We start from the raw sequence: 18,639 nt of genomic DNA, 5'->3' as shown, positions 1-18,639 counted from the left end.
CAGGCTGGCAGTGGGCTGAGACCCCAGCTGGCAGAAGCCAGTGGTGGAAACCCCAGAGCGGCGGCGGGCTGAGCTGCTCAGCCTGTTGCCGCTCTGCAGTTCCAGCTGCTAGCCCCTTGCCAGCCGTGGTCCCACAGCCGGTCCTACTCAGCGCCTGCTGCTGGCCTGGGTGAAGGAACCCCAGGCTGGCACTGGGCTGAGACCCCAGCTGGCAGGAGCCGGTGGCTGAAACCCCAGAGGGGGGCTGGCGGAGATGCTCAGCCCACCCCTGAAACCCCAGAGCTGGACGGGCTGACCTGCTCAGCCTGTTGCCACTCTGGGGTTCCAGTTGCTGGCCCCTTATCAGCTGGGGTCCCCGCTGCGGCCCCACTCACCTTGCTTCCAGCACAGGCCCCCTGCCAGACAGGGTCCAGGCTCCCGGCCCTGTTCAGCCCTACCAGCTGCCAGCTCCATTCACCTCAGCTACCAATCTGGGGTTCCAGCCGCTGACCTCCTGCCAGCCAGTTATCAACTTATAACTCAGAAGCCTGCGTGCAGCTTAAAGTATTTCAATACGTGCCACCAGACATTGGAAAACTCAGCAAGGGCAAGGATCACACTAAATTAATAAGATCTGCATATTAATTTAATTTTAAATAAAGCTTCTGAAATATTCTGAAAACCTTGTTTACTTTACATATAACAGTAGTTTTGTTATATATTATAGACTTATAGAGAGACCTTCTAAAAAACGTTAAATTGTATTACCGGCACGCGAAGCCTTAAATTAGAGCGTACACATGAAGACTCAGCACACCACTGCTGAAAGGTTGCTGACCCCTGCTGTAAGCTCTGTGGGGCAGGGACTGCGTCTACACAGTACCTAGCAAAATAGGATCCTGATCCTGATTTCATAGAATCACAGAACATCAGGGTTGGAAGGGACCTCAGGAGGTCATCTAGTCCAACCCCCTGCTCAAAGCAGGCCAATCCCCAACTAAATCATCCCAGCCAGGGCTTAAAACACTACGGCCTCCCAGTCAGGGAATCAAACCCCGGTCTCCTGTGTGACAACTTACCACTATACTAACGAGGATGTACCTATTGTAATATACATATGGAATATATAAGTGATGCAAATACACTTAGTAATTATTATGCTTAATAAATAGTTATTAATAATAAATTAAGCAATGGTATTCCATTTACCAGGCCTCAGACCAGACAGATCTGGTCTTTGCTGATGTCTTGTAGTATGGCACAAGTGAAAACACTGACCCTGCCTCACCCGGCCAACAAGCTATTTCCATTTAAGCCACTAGTGCTATAAAAGGAAATTGATTTTCAGTGCAGATCCATGCAATCTGTGGTTCCTGTTGCCCTAACAAGTACAATGTGATAGCTGATTGAATAAATGTCTGGTGACCTTCAGGTTTACACTCGAATTGCATTAAGGCCAAATGAGTGTGTGCAGATCCGCTGGCCATGTCAGCTGCTTGGCATGTGAACCACCCAGATTGAACATTCGCTAATGAAACCTACCTCTTATTAGAGATGATAGGGACCCTCCACCCCTTGATCTGGTTTAGTTCTGTGTCAGAAATCTCTATCTGCAGTGGGAGGCGAGGAACCCAGACTGTCATTTCCAGTGGGGCAGTCAGATGCTGGTAAGTAAAGTTAACGATGACATTCACTTTGCCTTTCATTTCCTTCCCGTTGACAAAGACGTAGTCACATCTGTCAGAAACCTGTAAAAGGGAAAGGGGAAAAAATTAATGAGTCTCTGAACAAAATTATAAAGCTCACCCCGTGCTGAGTGAGTGGGAGGGAGGGAGAGATAAGATTCAGGTTTGAACTAGTTCCAAACTCTGAGGACAACTAGCAACAAGAAGAAAGTTGCCTGGTTTGCCCTTAGCAGACTGCATAATTTAGGAATACTTGCGAGAAAACAGGCTTTTCCTGCTATAAATATTTCCAATGGGAGCTAGCATAAAAGAACAGTTCCATTCAGTTCTCAGCCCCACCATCAGGACCTCTGGCTCTGGTTCTGAACTTGTTCTGGCTCTGATGGAAGTCCACCGAGTCATGGTCTCAGACCCTCAGTAAGTCAGAGAGATGAGATTAAGTTCCCTCTCCTCCAGTTTGGTGTGATTCTAAGGAAATGTAATGTAAACATGAGGAAAATCAGATGGGTAGGTCCCTACACAGGCTATTCAATAGGAGGCATATTTCCCTGATCAATTCAGAAATGATGTCCTGAAGTCGTGATGGTGGTTGCTGTATTGCAGGAAGTAGCATTAAAATATTCCCTCTGAATCAGTACTGGACCAACACTAACACATGGCATTAGGGTTGCTGTGCCTCTGGGGGTGCCACTTTTCAGAGAAGACACAAAGCTGAGGTCCTCACCACGTTTGTGAGAGCACTCTGTGCATTTCTGTGGAGTGGTGTGGACAGCTTCTGGACATTCTATGCTTCCTCTGTGGCTTCCCTCCTCCTGTCCTGGTCCTCTTCTCACTATCTCTGCTACTTCTTAAACACCCTCAGCTCCTCTGATCCCATCACCCTTCCTTCTTCTTGCACCGCATTTCTCCCTTCTTCTATTGCATCCCAGCCTTCCGTAGTTTGGATGAACTTTGGGCTCTGTTCACATGATGCTAACCTACCGTTGTTTGCCCTAGTGTCCTGCATCATGCAGAATCCAAGTGACTTGTAGGTTATTCTAGGATGGTCCAGCCCTGCTATCTTTGACTTCAGTGGGAGTTTTCCATGAGTAAGGACTACAGGACCTAGTCCCTAATGAGGGATAGTAGAGAAAAGGAGCTGGACACTCACAATCCAAACAAAACCAACCTGCTGGGGAGGGTGGAGCTGTCATTATAATAATGTTATGTTTGGGGGCCTTGAAACATTTTTTTTTCAGTTTCATAAGGGATACGAATACATTTTGAGGACAGTACCATAGAATAAAACAAGCATATGCAAAGCAAACAGAAAATGGTATTTTGTTGTTCAACAGAGACAGAGGGAGTTTTTTAATCCATCCATATCTGGAGGCATGTATTCATTGTGTCAATATGGCTCCATTTATCAATGTGAGCTCTTAAATCTCTCTTGATATAAAAAGCACTCAAATCGGATTGAAAAAAGTTTTATTGAAACAAGTCCAGACAGGTTTATTATAATTTACAGCACGGGAGGTTCCTTGAAAGACTATACATGCTGAAGATTATTTGATATTAGCATTTCCTCTCAACCTCTCCCTAATAAAGAGCGCTTGATTTTTGCATTTTAAGAAGCTGAATAAAATAGTGCCTTTGTTAATGTACAGCATCAAAGATAGGAGGAGGGGTGTGTGTGTGTTGTATGATAAAAGTTATCAGTTTCATCAAGAGATGAGGGAGAACCAGACTGAATTCTGAACCACTTTTGAATTCTGGCAGTTCAAATGAAATGGAACTCCTGTCTAAACCACGCCGGTCTTGTAAATCCAAACCCGAAGCCCAATGTCCTCATCCCTGACACTTGAGGCAAAGACAGAATTGGGCAATGACTCTCCCATCAACTTCTGTTCCCTCCTTCCCACCAGTACAGCCAGCTCAGTAACAGACTGGATCCTCTATTTGTATCATTTCTTCCTCTGGAGGAAGAAAGTGTCTGCTCAATCATCTTCAGAAGATGCCTTTACTTCTTCAAACATGACCCAGAATTCCTTGGCTGCAGCAGTGCTCCGAAAGAGGTGCGGTAGGTGATAGTATAAAGGATTCTGGGAGGCAAGGCCTTGCTGCAGCCAACAGCAGAAACAGAAACCTCCTGTCCCTTGGGGGATGAACCAGATAGGTAGAAACTCTAACTGGAGAACAAGAGTGTGGGACTGGCCAGCTGATCAGTGTCCGAGGCAGTCACTGTACTCTTGCAAAAATAATACCCTAGGCAACCACTTACTTAGCTTATCTCTTAGACTGCCCCTGGCTTGCCATATGGATTGATATTGAAAGGTTCTATGTTAGCGGAACTAGGATCTACCAAGAAAGAGATGGTCATGTGTTCCTACAGCTGACCTCTGCAGAAGACACATCATCCGTCCAAAAGCTCAGGGTGGGAGCATAACCAAGCCTACCTCAATACTGTGAGTCTGACAAGGGTCGGACACAATGTCCTTTCCAAGCCATTTCTGACAATACTTTAGTCATAATAACCTGTAGCCCTGACTATCAATACTGCTGAGAGTTACTAAATCTCACTCAAGCGCTTTGGCAGCTATTGCAGGACTCTAGGTGAACCGACAAGACCTGTTCATTACAGCTAGTTAAAATATATGAGTAAATGTACATGTCAAATAATTTATTAACTACCGCTTTACAGTGCTGATGATCTGAAGGAATGATCTATTAAAACCCTGAACTCTTTTCACAATCCATTACCAGCCAGACCTTCTTTTCCATTATGTGGATATATTTAATATTTCTGACTCCTGAATGCATAATCTTGCACTTATCTGAATTTAATGCCGTTTTCTACTTTTCTGTTTAAATGCTGAGTGAATGTAAATGTTATTTAAATATCACCAGATTTTGTGGCACAATTTACATCCTTGGCATTTTGTTTTTCCATACAAAGGTTTTAATAGCAAAACCATTTCCACATGGATGGATTCTTGTGTGTGGAGGGTAGATTCCATCCCCAGTGCACTGGAAGGCAGCAGTCCTTCCACATGGATCTGAACCAGGGGCACAGTGCCCCCCTACAGGTACAGTGCTCACATGAATTGCATCATTCTTCCCATCTGTATTCTCCAATGTCCTGTCTGCCAGACAGGAGGGCACAGGACCCTCAGGCAGCGACTGGTACTCCTGCTTCATCTCTCACCTCACGTTACCCTGGATCTGCAGGAGAGGATCTTCCATTCCCTGCTAGCACTGCGCATTCCTCCTAATCCTTCTGGTGTGTTTTAAGTGATGCTCTGGCACTGAAAATCTCTGGTGTGCTAATGAGTTTCAGCTGCTACTTGCAATTTTCCTTGGGATGCCCCCGAGGAGAAAAATTAGACAAAGCCTCAAAGCTCTTGTTTACCCTTGAGTCATTGCAGATCAAAGTTCAAGCCCAGGTGGCTCTGAGGAAAGTAATCAGCCGGGGAGCTGAACGCCTCAGATGCTTAGCTTGACTCTGCACACTGGAGGCCAGATACCGACTGCAATGAATGGCCTGTAAATGGGGACTTTTCTTTCTCAAACTTGAGGCCAGTGTATTAGCTTACAACTCCAGTACCTCACTTACAATTAGCTATACTAAGCAATTACGCAGCCTTAACTAATTAACTCCATGCCTTGGGGAGGCAATTAATCAAGTATCATCATTTCCCAGAGGGGGAAGCTGAGGCAGAGAGGCTAAGCGTCTCCCAAAGTCATAGAGCTGGAACTACACCCCCAAGTGGCTCCTGGGTATAAGTAACTTCTGACACTGATCTGAGTGTGGGAGCTGGGCTGAGGTTCTGTGCTGGACTTCTAGGGGCTGCACCTTAGAACTTGCAGCCCAGAGAACCTAATTTACAGCAGCCTCCCTGAGTTGTCCTGTGTGTGGCAGCACTGCCCAGAATCTCGGCCGCCTCAGCATGCCTCTCCCACCCCTAGCCCCAGCCCTAGCCTTAGCCCTAGCCCTGTCCCTGCCATGCCCTAGCACAGAGGAGCTTGAGGAGGTCCCTGGGAGCAGCCCGCACCAGAGGAATCCTCCCCAGTGGAGATATAAGGCTTTGAGGGCATCTTTATGCCACTCTGGCCCTTTTATATGGCATAAAGGAATCAGAGTGGGGGGAGAAGCTCTCCCTTTTAATGGAGTTATTCCTGATTTACACAGGGTGAGAGGAGAATCAGGCTATCAGATTTTAAATTCCTTAATGGCTGTGCAATGGAGAGAGAAAATAAAGCTGGCAGGAAAACAGACTTCAGTTCTGGCTTCCCCAGGGTTCTCATAAACAGAGAGTAAACTAAACCCCAGTACTACTGCAAGAGTGATTAAAGAAATACCTTGATCTTGTGCTGTTAAGATTATAATGTATAAAAACAAACAGATGCAGGCGGGTAGGGAGAGATTGAGCAGTTCGGTTACCCAATCTCTCCCGTTTACTGCTCTGTAAATGAAGAGAGCAGTAATTATTTGATCATTCAATTCCCAGCCAGTCTTTTGGATGAATAAACACAATGGCTCGGTTGCAGTTTGTTCACAATGCCCACAGAGCAGGACCAAGACATGGTGTAATATATACTTCATTTTCATAAATCAGGCCAGGGCATTCAGAAACAGGTCATCATTACAAAAAGCAGATCATCTTTGCCTTTTTTTACTTCAGATGTGTCCAAACCATTCATCTTAAAGCAGAAAGAGAACATTCAGCAGAAGAGGGGAAAAAGGATATAGGTTTTCCGAAAACCAGGCAGTTTCTCTGTCAGTCTGTTTCCTTCTTGCAAATAGCTCTTTTGGTGGCCTATGTGAAATGAGTTTGATGGGTCTCAGTTGAGCACCCTCTGGTAGGGTGACCAGATAGCAAGTGTAAAAAATCAGGACGGGGTGTTCTTCACCCTTTACCATCTGAGACAGAAATAGGGAAGCTCCAAGTTTATTAAGCTCATGAGTGCATTGAATGAGGGTGTGTGTGTGTGTGTGTGTGTGTGTGTGTGTGAGAGAGTGTGTGTGTAAACAAACTTCTTCCTGTAGGAGTGTTATGGGGGATCAGCTCAGAATAAGTTTATTTACCTCAGACAATTTCCAGAGAACTAGTATGCACATTTTAAAAGGTAGATGCCTCATAAATATCTCTACATTAAATAAGAATCTGTCTATGACGTGTGAAATAGGAAAGCCCCTTTTCAGCAATCAAGATGGGTAAGACTGGAACCTTGTACATGTATGCGTCCACAAATTCACCCCAAAATCAATCTCACGTTTTCCACACAGACCTGATGATTTATTTCCCTTCAGTCTAGCTTCTGATGTTTGATCTCTCGGGGCTGGCAGTGCTCTGTCTCCCCAGAAATGAAACAAGCCGGGAGGGGACAGTGGAGGTGGATTCCCTTTTCTTTTGCTGCTAATGTGCTGCTGTCATTGCCCTCCCTGGGCTCTGGCCACTGCTAACACCAGGACACAATAAGGCCATTAAATTATTACTGTGCCGCTCTCTTGCTAGAGCTTTATGGACCATCGTATCACAATAGGTTTCCACACAAATGTGCTGAGCTGTCCTTCATTTAATTTACAGAGGATACAGTCAGCTCCCACAAGACCCTACAGATAATCTCTCAACCTGGGAAAGCTTTTATCTCCCGAGGGGACGGTCTCTTAAATAGCATTTGTAACAGTGAACTTGGAAGTACAGAGAAGTGCCTGGGGTTTGGTTTGGCTCCTGCAACTCCCCTCTTTCTCTTATGCTGGTGAACAGCTAGAAAAGCTTTAGCAACCTTCCCTTGCGCCACATACATCTAATCTCAGTGAGCCAGGGCAGCAGCGGTTAGAAGCTGCTTGTTACCAGCACAGTATAGAGTGATACAGTGGAATCATGAAGTAGGTATGTGGCTGTGTCATGAATGCACTAAACAAAAGACTTAAGGCAAATTGGGTGTGGTGCGGGGATCAACCATCCTACAAAATTTGTAGGGTGAGATTTTCAGATTGGCCTAACTCTAAACTCTGACGTTAATGGCAGAACTTACATCAACCTCTTAAGACAAATGTCAGTCTCCCAGACAGAGTTGTGCATAATGTAGCCCAAGACTATGCACCCAACCCACTTGGTGTCATGGCAAACTTGAAAGCGTTGCTGCTCTAGCAAACTGAGGAGCTTTTCCCTGGAAAGCAAATATGGACTTGAAAGTGTGGATTCTTTGCTGTGCCGAGACACCTTACTTTTCACTGTTAAAGTGTCTGACTGTGTTGTTTAAAAAGAAACCAACTTGCCACTCCAAAGTAGCACATGGACATTCCAAGCTCTTCAGTTTTGATTGCAAGTGAAATAGTTACAAAGCTTCCTTATTATTTTTTTTCATACAATAGAACACAGAAATGGGAATTTATTTCTTCCTTTTGTGGATGGTATTGGATTTTGGAGAGTTCACTCTCTTATCTGAGCAAGCAAACACAAAGCCTTTGGCATCCCTGTTCAGCAAAAGTCATCAACAGAAGCCAGACACTCCTGCAACGAGGCAGATTCCCCCCACACTTTTCACTCTAACTTCTTACATCTGATTCTGTGCTGATTTGCACCTGTGTCATCGTGTATCGCCGTGCCAAGGGCCCATGAAGGAGGTGTAAAACGCTACCACTATTGCAAGAAAGAAATTCTGACTTGGTAGCATTCTACACCCACTATCCACAGGTATAAAGGCCTCTGCGAAGTTCTGGGCAGTGAAGAATCATGATACTTGGCCTCACTGCCTGTCCTAACAACACTTCTCTGCTTTTCTCATACTTATTAGAAACTGTCTGGGGTAAATGTTACCTGGGATGGGTAATTCACCAGCTAGTCAGACCCGCCTTTGCTAGTTTACTGGGCTGAGCTGCTTCCTCAGGTCTGGAAAGAAGGCAGGAAGAATAGTGCATTTTGTATTTTACAGTGGAAGGGCACCACATTTCTTTTAGTCCACAGCAACACCAGAGACTGAAGCATTTCCCCACCTCGTTAGCATCATTTAGCCCACATGCGATACTGATTACAAATCCTTACAGGAAACCGTTTTTTTCCCCTCCTGCGGTAATTCTGTTGGCTCTTTTACACCTAATAAGTCTACGAAAGTGAGAAGCACATAGGTCAGTTATGAAGACTCTGGATTAGGGCATCTTGAGGGACAGATGATTAGGAAAGCTAGTCTCTACTGTTCCCAATTGACAGCCTATATTTCAGGAATGCACTATGTGCTGGGCTTCTAATCTTAATGCATGGCAATGTAGGACAGTAATCCTTCCCCAGTGCAAGCACTGCTCTCCTTATACTCTACATTTCAAATACATAACTGCTACCTTGGCAGGCTTACCAGACATTTGCTGATTTAGGATGGCACATATTGCTTAGCCCACAAGCACAAGCAGTAGTAGTTAGCAAGATAAATTATATTAATGAGTCTTGCCTGAATCAGTGCTGTCACTTAGAAGAACAGGAGAGTTTTCCAGCCTTTCTATAACGAGGAAAAAGTGATTGGCCAGGAAATAACAAATAGAACTCATTTGAGCTTTGAAAGACTCACCTAAGCTTTGTATCAAGGTGTAAAAGGAGGAAACCATTAACATTCCTATTCTGTAAGATACTGGCAAGTGCTGCGGGGAATGTGGCGTCACCTTTAGCCATGGATACTTAGCAGATAGCGGAAGAATGAGATACCCGATTGGGAACTGACCCCAGCCTGAAACTACGCAAGACAGGGACAAGTGATTGACAGTAGCAGGGTGGCAAGACAGGAGGTAAAGTGGACCCAAGACCACTGTGTAGCTAGAAAATACACTCTTCCTGGTTTTGAATCCAACCAGAACCAAAACCATAGGAGATCAGAATCTAATAGTAAAAATCTATTGGTGGTCGCACATTGCCTGACCACACCAAAGGATGCTGGAATCGGGAATAATTACTGAACATCTGCTCCCTGAGCTACAGCATTTCCCTGTGTAGTAGAGAAGAGAACTTTTTTATTTTAGAAGGAAATGGATAGGAAAGAGAAGTTGCATCAATTTTAGCCCAGATTCTATTACCCTCACTCACCCTTGAGTAGAGCTTTCTCCCATAAGTAGACCCATTGACTCCCATAGTATTTGCAGAGGGAGGTGCTACTCAACATACAGTGTCTCCTCAACTGTCGATGGCACTAACATCCTAAGTTATGCTGCTCTACAGCTGGAGCAAAAAATACACAGCCTGGCTTGAAGCTCAGCTATTTAACTCTAGCCAAATCCTAAATCTGATGTTGCCTTGAGGTCTGTCAACATTTATTTACTCTAGAGGGGGGAAAAAATGTGAACGTCTACACTTTGTCCAGGCTGCTTTGCCTCATCCCAAGCAATTGATCACGTCATACGTGTCAGCAAAAAATGCAAGAGCCTTTCTGTGTTTTCTTTCCATGAAGTAGTGCTCTAAAATAAGAAGGAAACAAAATGGGCTCATGTCAGATTGGCATTTCTGACCTAGTCAACCTTTGCTACCATGTGGCAGTCAATCAAGGGAAACCAGTTTCCATTCCAGGGGGATCTGCTGCTCAGCATGAAAGCTGATATTGAAACGAAAAGAACAGGCTCCTTCTGGTTACATCGAAAGCAGAGGAGACAGCAAATATGTGTAAATTACGAGGACCGTTAGATTATAGGCTAATGATTTCCAACCGCTGGTAGGTGCACCAGAACTGAGTAAGAAATACATACATTCATTGGTAATTGTACTCTGTGTTTTTGTATCACCTTCCAGGAAAATGTTTGATTATTTTTTTTGTCAAAAAGAATGAATGTCTCACACTGAAATTATTTAGATTTGGAAATGCAGATCCAGTACCACATGGGTGTTGTAGTTCAGTTGTCTCACGTCCCTGTTCTCTTTTATGAATGGGACTCCTCACATGAACTATTTCTCCCATGTTGCACCACACTCAAGGACTCTTATGATGCATGCACCTGTCCATTAGGGGAGACTGAGGTCCATTAGAGGACATGGAGGCCAGAGATTCTAGCCTATACAGGAGGATGAAAGCTGGAGGCACCTCAACTACAACTCCCATGAGGCACTGCAGCAGCATTTCCAAATGTAAATATTTTGGTTTTCAAATTTCAAAACTTCTTTGGTCCAGTTCTACTCACAATGCTTTGCAAGCATTCCTTGTGACTCCATCCCATGTAGGAGGGCATGATCATTATTCCTCTTTTACAAGTGGGAATCTGGGGCAAGGTGAAGTGAAACAACTTGCCCAAGGTCATGTGAATCATCTGTGGCAGAACAAAACCAAAAGGTGCTCAGTACCTTGCAGGAGAGTTTCTGCATCCTACAGAATGATGATGTGACATGAGATCTGTCAGGCAAGGATCCACTGGTGATGGTGCATATCAATACTAATGACACTGTGCTGTGGGATATCGCACAGATTATAGATGACTTCAGAGAACTCAGAACATGTGATGTCCCATGTCTTGATTCCAGGCCTGGGAGTGCCCATCCATCTGCTGCATAGTGACTTCCACCTAGTGTTTGTTGAAACCCACTGGACCGAGAAGCTAGCAGGACTATAGCCATAGCCAAGGCACCATTCATGGAAGCCCTGACTGAAGGACTGCCCAGGTTTCACTGATTGGTCCAACTACGGTAGGTAAGCCAGAGGGAGGCACAGGAAGTTGTCTGAGCAACAAGATGATTTTCTGTTGTGGCTTCACTGGACCCTGCCTGTGCCTGCTTCTTGCACCCAACCCTGTTCCTGATTTCTGCTCTGCTCCTGGCTCCTACCTCACCCCTGCCTTCACTCCTGTTCCCACTGTGCTCTTGCTCCATGCTTGATCCTTGCCTGTCCTCTTGTTCCTGCCCTTATCTCGCTTCCACCATCAGTTATCAGTCCTGCCTCTGACTCTGGCTTGCCCCTTGTCTTTGGCATTTGGTATCTGCCCTTGGCTCTGACCCTCGGCTTTGATTCCTGAATCTGACTCTGGCTTGACTCCTGGCTCTGGTAAATTGGCAGTTGACTCTGGTGCTGACTCTTGGCTTTGTTCCCTAACCTGGATGCCTGCTCTCCCACTAGACCTGACTCTTGCTCTGCCTACATCCTGGTCCACAATAGAATGGTACTGAAGGAGAAGAATGCTTAAATGATCTTCCTGGAGTTCCTTCCTGTCCCACAAGCAAAGGAAGACAGAAGGCAAAAGATCCTGGAAGTCAACCACTGGATAGGTAAGGGGTGTAAAGCAAAAAGCTTTGATTTTGTGGAGCACTGATCTACCTTCTGTTGGGAGAGGGGGGCTATAAAATTTGGATGGCCTCCATCTCAGTAGATGGGGAGCCAATCTTCTCAAGTACTGGCTGGCTAGAGCAGGTGTGTTTCTAATGGGGTCCTGCAGGGATTGGTTCTTAGCCCTGTGCTCTTTAAGATTTTTGTCAATGATTTGGAGGAAAACATAAAATCATCACTGAAAAAGTTTGCAGATGGCACAAAGATTGGGCGATTGGTAAATAATGAAGAGGACAGATCACTAATGCAGAGTGATCTGGATTGCTTGGTAAGCTGGGCACAAGTAGACAATATTGTTGTAATATGGCCAAATGTAAAGTGATGCATCTAGGAACAAAGAACGTAGGCCATACGTAAAGAACGTGGAACTCTATCCTGGGAAGCAGTGACTCTGAAAAGAACTTCGGGGTCATGGTGGATAATCAGCTGATCATGAGCTCCCATTGCCACACTGTGGCCAAAAAAGGCTAATGTGATCTTTGGATGTATAAACATGGGAATCTTGAGTAGCAATTGAGAGGTTATATTACCTCTGTATTTTACACTGGTGTGACTGCTACTGGAATACCGCGTCCAGTTCTGGTCTCAACAATTCAAAAAGGATGTTGACAGAAGGTTCAGAGAAGAGTCGTGAGAATGATTAAAGAATTGGACAACATGCCTTATACTGGCAGACTCAAGAAGCTCAGTCTATTTAGCCTAACAAAGAGAAGGGATGACTTGATCACTTTTATAAGTACCTACGTGGGGAACAAAAACTTGATAACGCAGAGCTTTGGAAATGTGCTCCAGCTCCGCTCTAGCTCCAGGCAAAAACCTGCAGCTCCACTGCTCCAGAGCTGCTCTGCACTCCAGCTCTGGGCTCCGCTCCAGAGCCCTGTGATAATGGACTCTTCAGTCTAACAGACAAGGGTATAATAAGATCCAATAGCTAAAAGCTGATGCATGAAAAATTCAGACTGGAAATAAGGTGCTAATTTTTAGCAGTGAGTATAATTAATCATTGGAACAACCTACTCAGGTTTGTGGTAGATTCTTCGTTACTTGCAATTTTTAAATCAACGATGGCTGTTTTTCTAAAAGATATGCTCTAATTCAAAGAAGAATCCTTCCAGGGAAGTTCTATAGCCTCTGTTGTACAGGAGGTGAGACTAGATGATCACAGGGATACCTTCTAGCCCACTCTATGTATCCATTAAATTTTTCTCCAATTTGGAAAGGTTCTGCATAGTAGCTCCCTATTATGTGACCCCATCATATCGTGCAGCAGTGCAAGCAGTAGGGGGGAAGTCTCCCCAGGCAGGGTTAGCTGCCGTGGCGGGGGAGGGGGAGAAGGGAGAAGTCTCCCCAGGCAGGGTTAGCTGCCGTGGCGGGGAGGGGAGGGGGGAAGTCTCCCAAGGCAGGGATAGTTGCCGTGAGGGGACGGGGGGGAGAGGGGTTAGCTGTCACGATGGGGGGGTAGCTGTTGAGGGGGGGGCTCCCCGGGATAAGATGCTGAGTTAGCTGCCGTGGGGGGGGGGGGCGAGGTTAGCTGGGTGGGGGGTGCAAGGTGGAAGTTTTGCCTAGGGCATGAAACTTCCTTGCACTGGCCTTGGGCGGCTGTTCCACCCCCACCCAGCCTCGCCCCCCAAACTCCTGTCCTCCAGCAGGGCTGCTGCTATAGTACACAGAGGGAGGACGGAGACGCAGAAAAGTGGAAGGGTGGGGGCAGGGCTAGGGAGTCTGCTCCTTTCCCCGCTGTGGTTCTCGGGAGTGCCCTGCCCCAAAGTCTCCAGCACAACAGCAGGAGGACAGAGCCGCCCCCCAGGTAACATGGGATGGATGTGGGGAGGGGACCGGCAGAGCATGGGGGCCCCGTGCAGGTGGCAGGCTGGTGAGGAGTCACATGGAGAGTCATATGAGGAGGTCACGGGCCCCCTCCCCTTAGATGGTTCTCCTCACTCCCTCGCACTCCCTCCGTATCGGTAAGAAATGGATTTTACTTGCACCACTGATACTATGTTCCAATCCCAGCTAACAGCACCACTGCTTTAGAAAAAGTTCAGCAACTCTATGGATTTGAGCTGAGACCCATGTAGATAAAAGATGGCTCTCTGGTAGCTTTCTTAATGTGCTAATGCAGCTTGAGCACATTTTAGGGAATATTGATTAGGAAAACACTGCTTCCAGTTAATTCCTGAGGAAATCTTATTTTGCTCTGCAGCTTTGTGGCAAACATTAATACATTATCCCCAGCAAAATATACCTGAGTGAAATACGCAGTAGCACATATTAAAAGGACTTACAGTTCTGGGCAAACATCCAATTCTAGCTGCATGCTGCCTCCCCTGTGAATGTTATGGATCAGCCACAATATATGAAGTCTATAGGTGTAACTAACTGAAAGCCCCCTGGTTAAAAATCTCTCCTGGGGAATCACCTCCTTATTTTTAACCTAGATCGAGAATATTTCATTTCTGCAGATTTTTTCCCTTCAATTTTATTTTTTGCATGTATCTTTACTACTGACATGACCCAAAATTCATCCCTATGTAGAGGGTTAGCAAAGGCTTATGCATCTTCAGGGACTTAAGTTATGCATAATGTGTGTACTGGCCTAGTGCACACAAGTGAATTTTGCCAAAGATGATCCTTAGTTACACAGGATGGGACATACGGGTACGCAGGAATGCACGCTCCTCTCATGGATAGTTTAGTAGTTGTTTATGAGCTCCTGCAGCCTCTAAGAAGAGCTTCCTTCACTTTGCCTGAAGCCAAACAATTGTCTCTCACAATAGACAGTAATCAGCTTGTGGTACAGCTCTGATGTTCAGCGGTCCCCGCCTCTCGGTACTGCAGCTATAGCTTTGTGGAGCAAATTCTAATCTGTGAAGGATTTTGAAACTTGGCTTCATTCCAAACCAAAGTGAAAATGAAAAAATTCAAAAATCTGCCTAACAGAGAATTTTGAAAGAAAAAATTGCTTTAAGTCAATCAAAATGCTCTCTTTTGACAAAGTCATCTTGTTTCAATTTTGTCTTTTTTTAACAAATTCCGTGTTATTAAAATATATAATACCACCCAAAATAAAAAATTGAAATGAAGCATTGTTTAAAAATGAAAAATCAAAATGTTCTGTTCCAAAAATGTAGGAACCAGATGTTCTGACATTTTCAGAACAAAATGTTCAACACTGTTGTTACTCTCCTCCCCAGCCCCTTACCCCGGTTTTCTTCTGAAAGAAAACTGCAGTGAAATCAACCTGATTTTGTGAAGCTATTTGATTTGGGACAGAACCGCGTATTCTGATATAATATGGTTCTATTGAAGTTTCTCCGACCAATTCCAGCTTGAACTGAAGTAACAAATCACAACAATCCACCACAGTGAAACTCTAACTACAGTCCAGCAATACATATCACTGTAGGTCAGATTCTAAACTCGATTACATTTATGAAAATCTGGGGTATTGCCACTGAAGGCCATAAAGCTGCTCTCACTTGCAGGGAAGGAGCATGAGCCTGAACCCATGGCTAAGGCACTAAACTATTATGCAGCAAACCTAGGTTCAAATTCCAGCTCTGCCTCAGACTTCCCAGATGACCTGGGGCAAGTCACCTAATCTTAGGGTGACCAGATGTCCCATTTTTAAAGGGACAGTCCCATTTTTGGGGACTTTTTCTTTTATGGACGCCTATTACCTCCCACTCTCTGTCCCATATTTTCACAGTTGCTATCTGGTCACCATACCTAATCTCTCTGTATTGTGTTTGTCAAATAATATTCCCTTCATCCACATGGAATGCTGTGACGATTGTTTTATAAATAATGAGGAGGTGATAGGGACTTGATAGATCAATTACCTCAGGTTAATTGTTATCAGAATACAATTCTACATCTTTTCAGTCTGCAGCAGGGAACAGGAGACACAACCAGACTGAAGGCCTGACATGGTCCTGTCTGAAGACGAATAGGATGAAACTCTATTCCTGACATTCAGGAAACAGCACAGAGAAATCAAATGGCTTCATTTATTCTGACTGCTGTCCACCCTATCCACAAGCACTACTCCTGAGTTGCTGCTGGCTACCTTGCTGTTCCTGCATTCCAGCTGGAAAGGAAAGGGTGCAACTTCCTGTGCGCCCGAGGCTCCTGTTATGAAATGTGCCAGATGATATGGGTTTGTACCAGCACAACATGGCCAAAACAATGAGCTCATTTCAGAGTCCACTTCTCTGAACCAGCAAGCCACTGAAACATAGGTGCTACCACATAGAAGTGCCAAGAAAAGTCAACCACAGTCTTACGCATAATCAGAGCTGCCATCTTGACCCTGTCCCCTAGTATTTAAGACTGCAGAAGCCACAATCATTTGTAATGTGCAAATCCTATATGTATTTATGATAATTATGTTCCATACCCTTTTCAGATTCTGCTTTGAAAACCACAAGCACTGCCTGGGCTATGATTTGGTAATCTGGGGTTGGCGTAGGGGGAACAACATCATTTCCTTCAATACCGATAGTTTTTAATCCTGAAATGAGTGATATTTTCCCCCCATGTGAAGATTAAGAGGAGGAATAATGTTCAGTGAGAAGAACTGCTTTTGATTTTTGGATCTTGAAAAGAGGGAAACAAAGACGGCCTCTTTGTCTCCAGATAATAAATGCTTTAGCTTCCAAGTAAAATAGAACTGGTGAAGAATGCAATGGCTTAGACTGACTAAACACAGGCAGGGAAAACTGTGGCCAGACATACAGACTAAACCCCGCTGTAACAGGGAGATTCAATCCTTCTTTAGTTTCCTAACACAGGTTCCATTGTCTAACAAAAGTTGTGTTGAGGAGTGGAAGGGAATAAGGACTCACCCTGCCTTGAGTAGCCTGTGTTAAGGCTGACCATATTGCATATGAAACTTGGGGGTAGGCAGGGGCTGCTCCCCACTGGGAGCAACTGGATGGAGTCTGGCTGGTCACATATGGAAGAGGGGACATGCACCCATAAAGGGGTGTTGCAAATTACTTCTACATCATCCCAGTGTATCTGGAGAGTCCCAGGAGGCATTATAACTTTCCGAAGCATTACACTACTAAGCACATCAATGTTCTTCCCCTTACTATGGGCCATGTGCTAAAATCGCTGCCTAGCTCAGAAGCAATAACTGGCTTCAGGTCTTGCCCGGAATCATACATGTGGACCACACTGAGCCAAAGTATTTGAAGACTAGTAACATGACTGCAGTTACAATAGTTTTGTGTATAATCATAATAAAACAGGTGCCACACGCAGGATATTTCATGCTGACCCATCCTATTCCATGAGCACTCCATTAGGTGATTTGGTGGATGTCCGTGATAACATTTTTGCTCTATTCATGTAATTCACAAATGATATAAAAAGATTCTTACCATAATATTTGCTCGTTTTACCGTACTTTGCACTGCACTGCCACACTTTTCTGGGGGTCATAGTGATCGTACATTGCATGTAAGCCAACAATGTGGTGCAGTTTAAAAAAAGGCTAATATGATTCTGGGGTATATTAACAGGAGTGTTGTATGTAAGACATGGGAGGTGACTGTCCCACTCTCCTCTACACTGGTGAGGCCTCAGCTGGAGTATAGTGTCCAACTCTGGGCACCACACTTCAAGAAAGATGTGGACAAACTGGAAAGAATCCAGCAACAAAAATGATGAAAAGTTTAGAAAACCTGACCTGGGGGGAAAGGTTTAAAAAAAACCCTGAGCATGTTCAGACTGGGAAAGCAGACTGAGAAGGGGACCTGATAGCCTTTAGATATGTTAAGGGCTGTTGTAAAGACGAATTGATTAATTGTTCTCCATGGCTACTGAAGGTAGGATAAGAATAATTGGCTTGGTTTTCAGCAAGGGAGATTTAGATTAGATATTAGGAAGAAATTTCTAACTACAAGGATAGTTAAGCACTGGATTAGGCTTCCAAGGTTGTGGAATCCCCATTATTGGAGGTTTTTGAGAACTGGGTGGACAAACACATGTTAGGGATGGTCTAGGTATACTTAGTTCCTGCCTTAGCACAGGGGGCTGGACTAGATGACCTCTCAAGGCCCCTATATTTCTATTATTCTCTATAAGGTAGCGAATCTGTATTAGGCTGGATTTACTGGGTATGATTTATGCCCTACCAGAGTTACTTTCCAATAGCTGCACAGAATACAGTGTGTGTTATTCTCACTTGCCTGTAGAACAATAAAAACAAAGCTAGAAGATCAATACCAACAGAAATCATATGCTCACTGAGGTTTGCTCATCCCGTAGAAAGCAAAAATCTCTTTGTAAGGAAAAATTCCCTTTTGATGTTTATGAAATTTTTCATCTGTAGCTCCAAGAGGGAGAGTTTTGCTCAGGCAATATCCCATGCTTACTAACACCCTACAGCAGGCCTTGCTGGGCTTAGGGGGGATGTGGCTGGGAGTGGTCTGGAAAAGACCAACCTGTTTGTCCCAGTGGAGTGTCTGAAGGAAATGATTCAGTGACATGGCTGTCCGTCAACACTCAGAGACCAGTATTCATAAAGAGCCAACTCTTGCCCTTCCTCTGCAGCTGGGGAAACTCCTCTGATTGCATAGCTGGTGCAGTTCCACTGTGGAAGGCTGGTGGTGGCAGGGTGTGCAAGGGGTTACGCATGGGGGTGCTTTTTCACCTTGTGTGGTACCAGGCTACTGGTGGCTGGAAGTAGGTCTAGGAG

At 44.9% G+C, this 18,639-nt stretch overlaps 1 protein-coding gene across 2 annotated transcripts in view; it reads right to left on the bottom strand.

The window, feature by feature from the left end:
* Positions 1–18,639, bottom strand: part of LOC127034557 (transmembrane protein 132D-like) — a 410,372-nt gene that overhangs the window by 12,503 nt on the left and 379,230 nt on the right. For both annotated transcript variants that reach the window (XM_050923488.1, XM_050923487.1), the window contains one exon: positions 1,522–1,727. In XM_050923488.1, coding sequence (XP_050779445.1) covers positions 1,522–1,727 — 206 coding nt within the window. The remainder of the gene's footprint in view (positions 1–1,521; positions 1,728–18,639) is intronic.

Source organism: Gopherus flavomarginatus, chromosome 15, assembly GCF_025201925.1.
Source record: "Gopherus flavomarginatus isolate rGopFla2 chromosome 15, rGopFla2.mat.asm, whole genome shotgun sequence".
NCBI classification, from domain to species: Eukaryota; Metazoa; Chordata; order Testudines; family Testudinidae; genus Gopherus; species Gopherus flavomarginatus.
The sequence above is the reverse complement of the archived record's forward strand: the minus strand, read 5'-3'. Positions and strand labels throughout refer to the sequence as shown.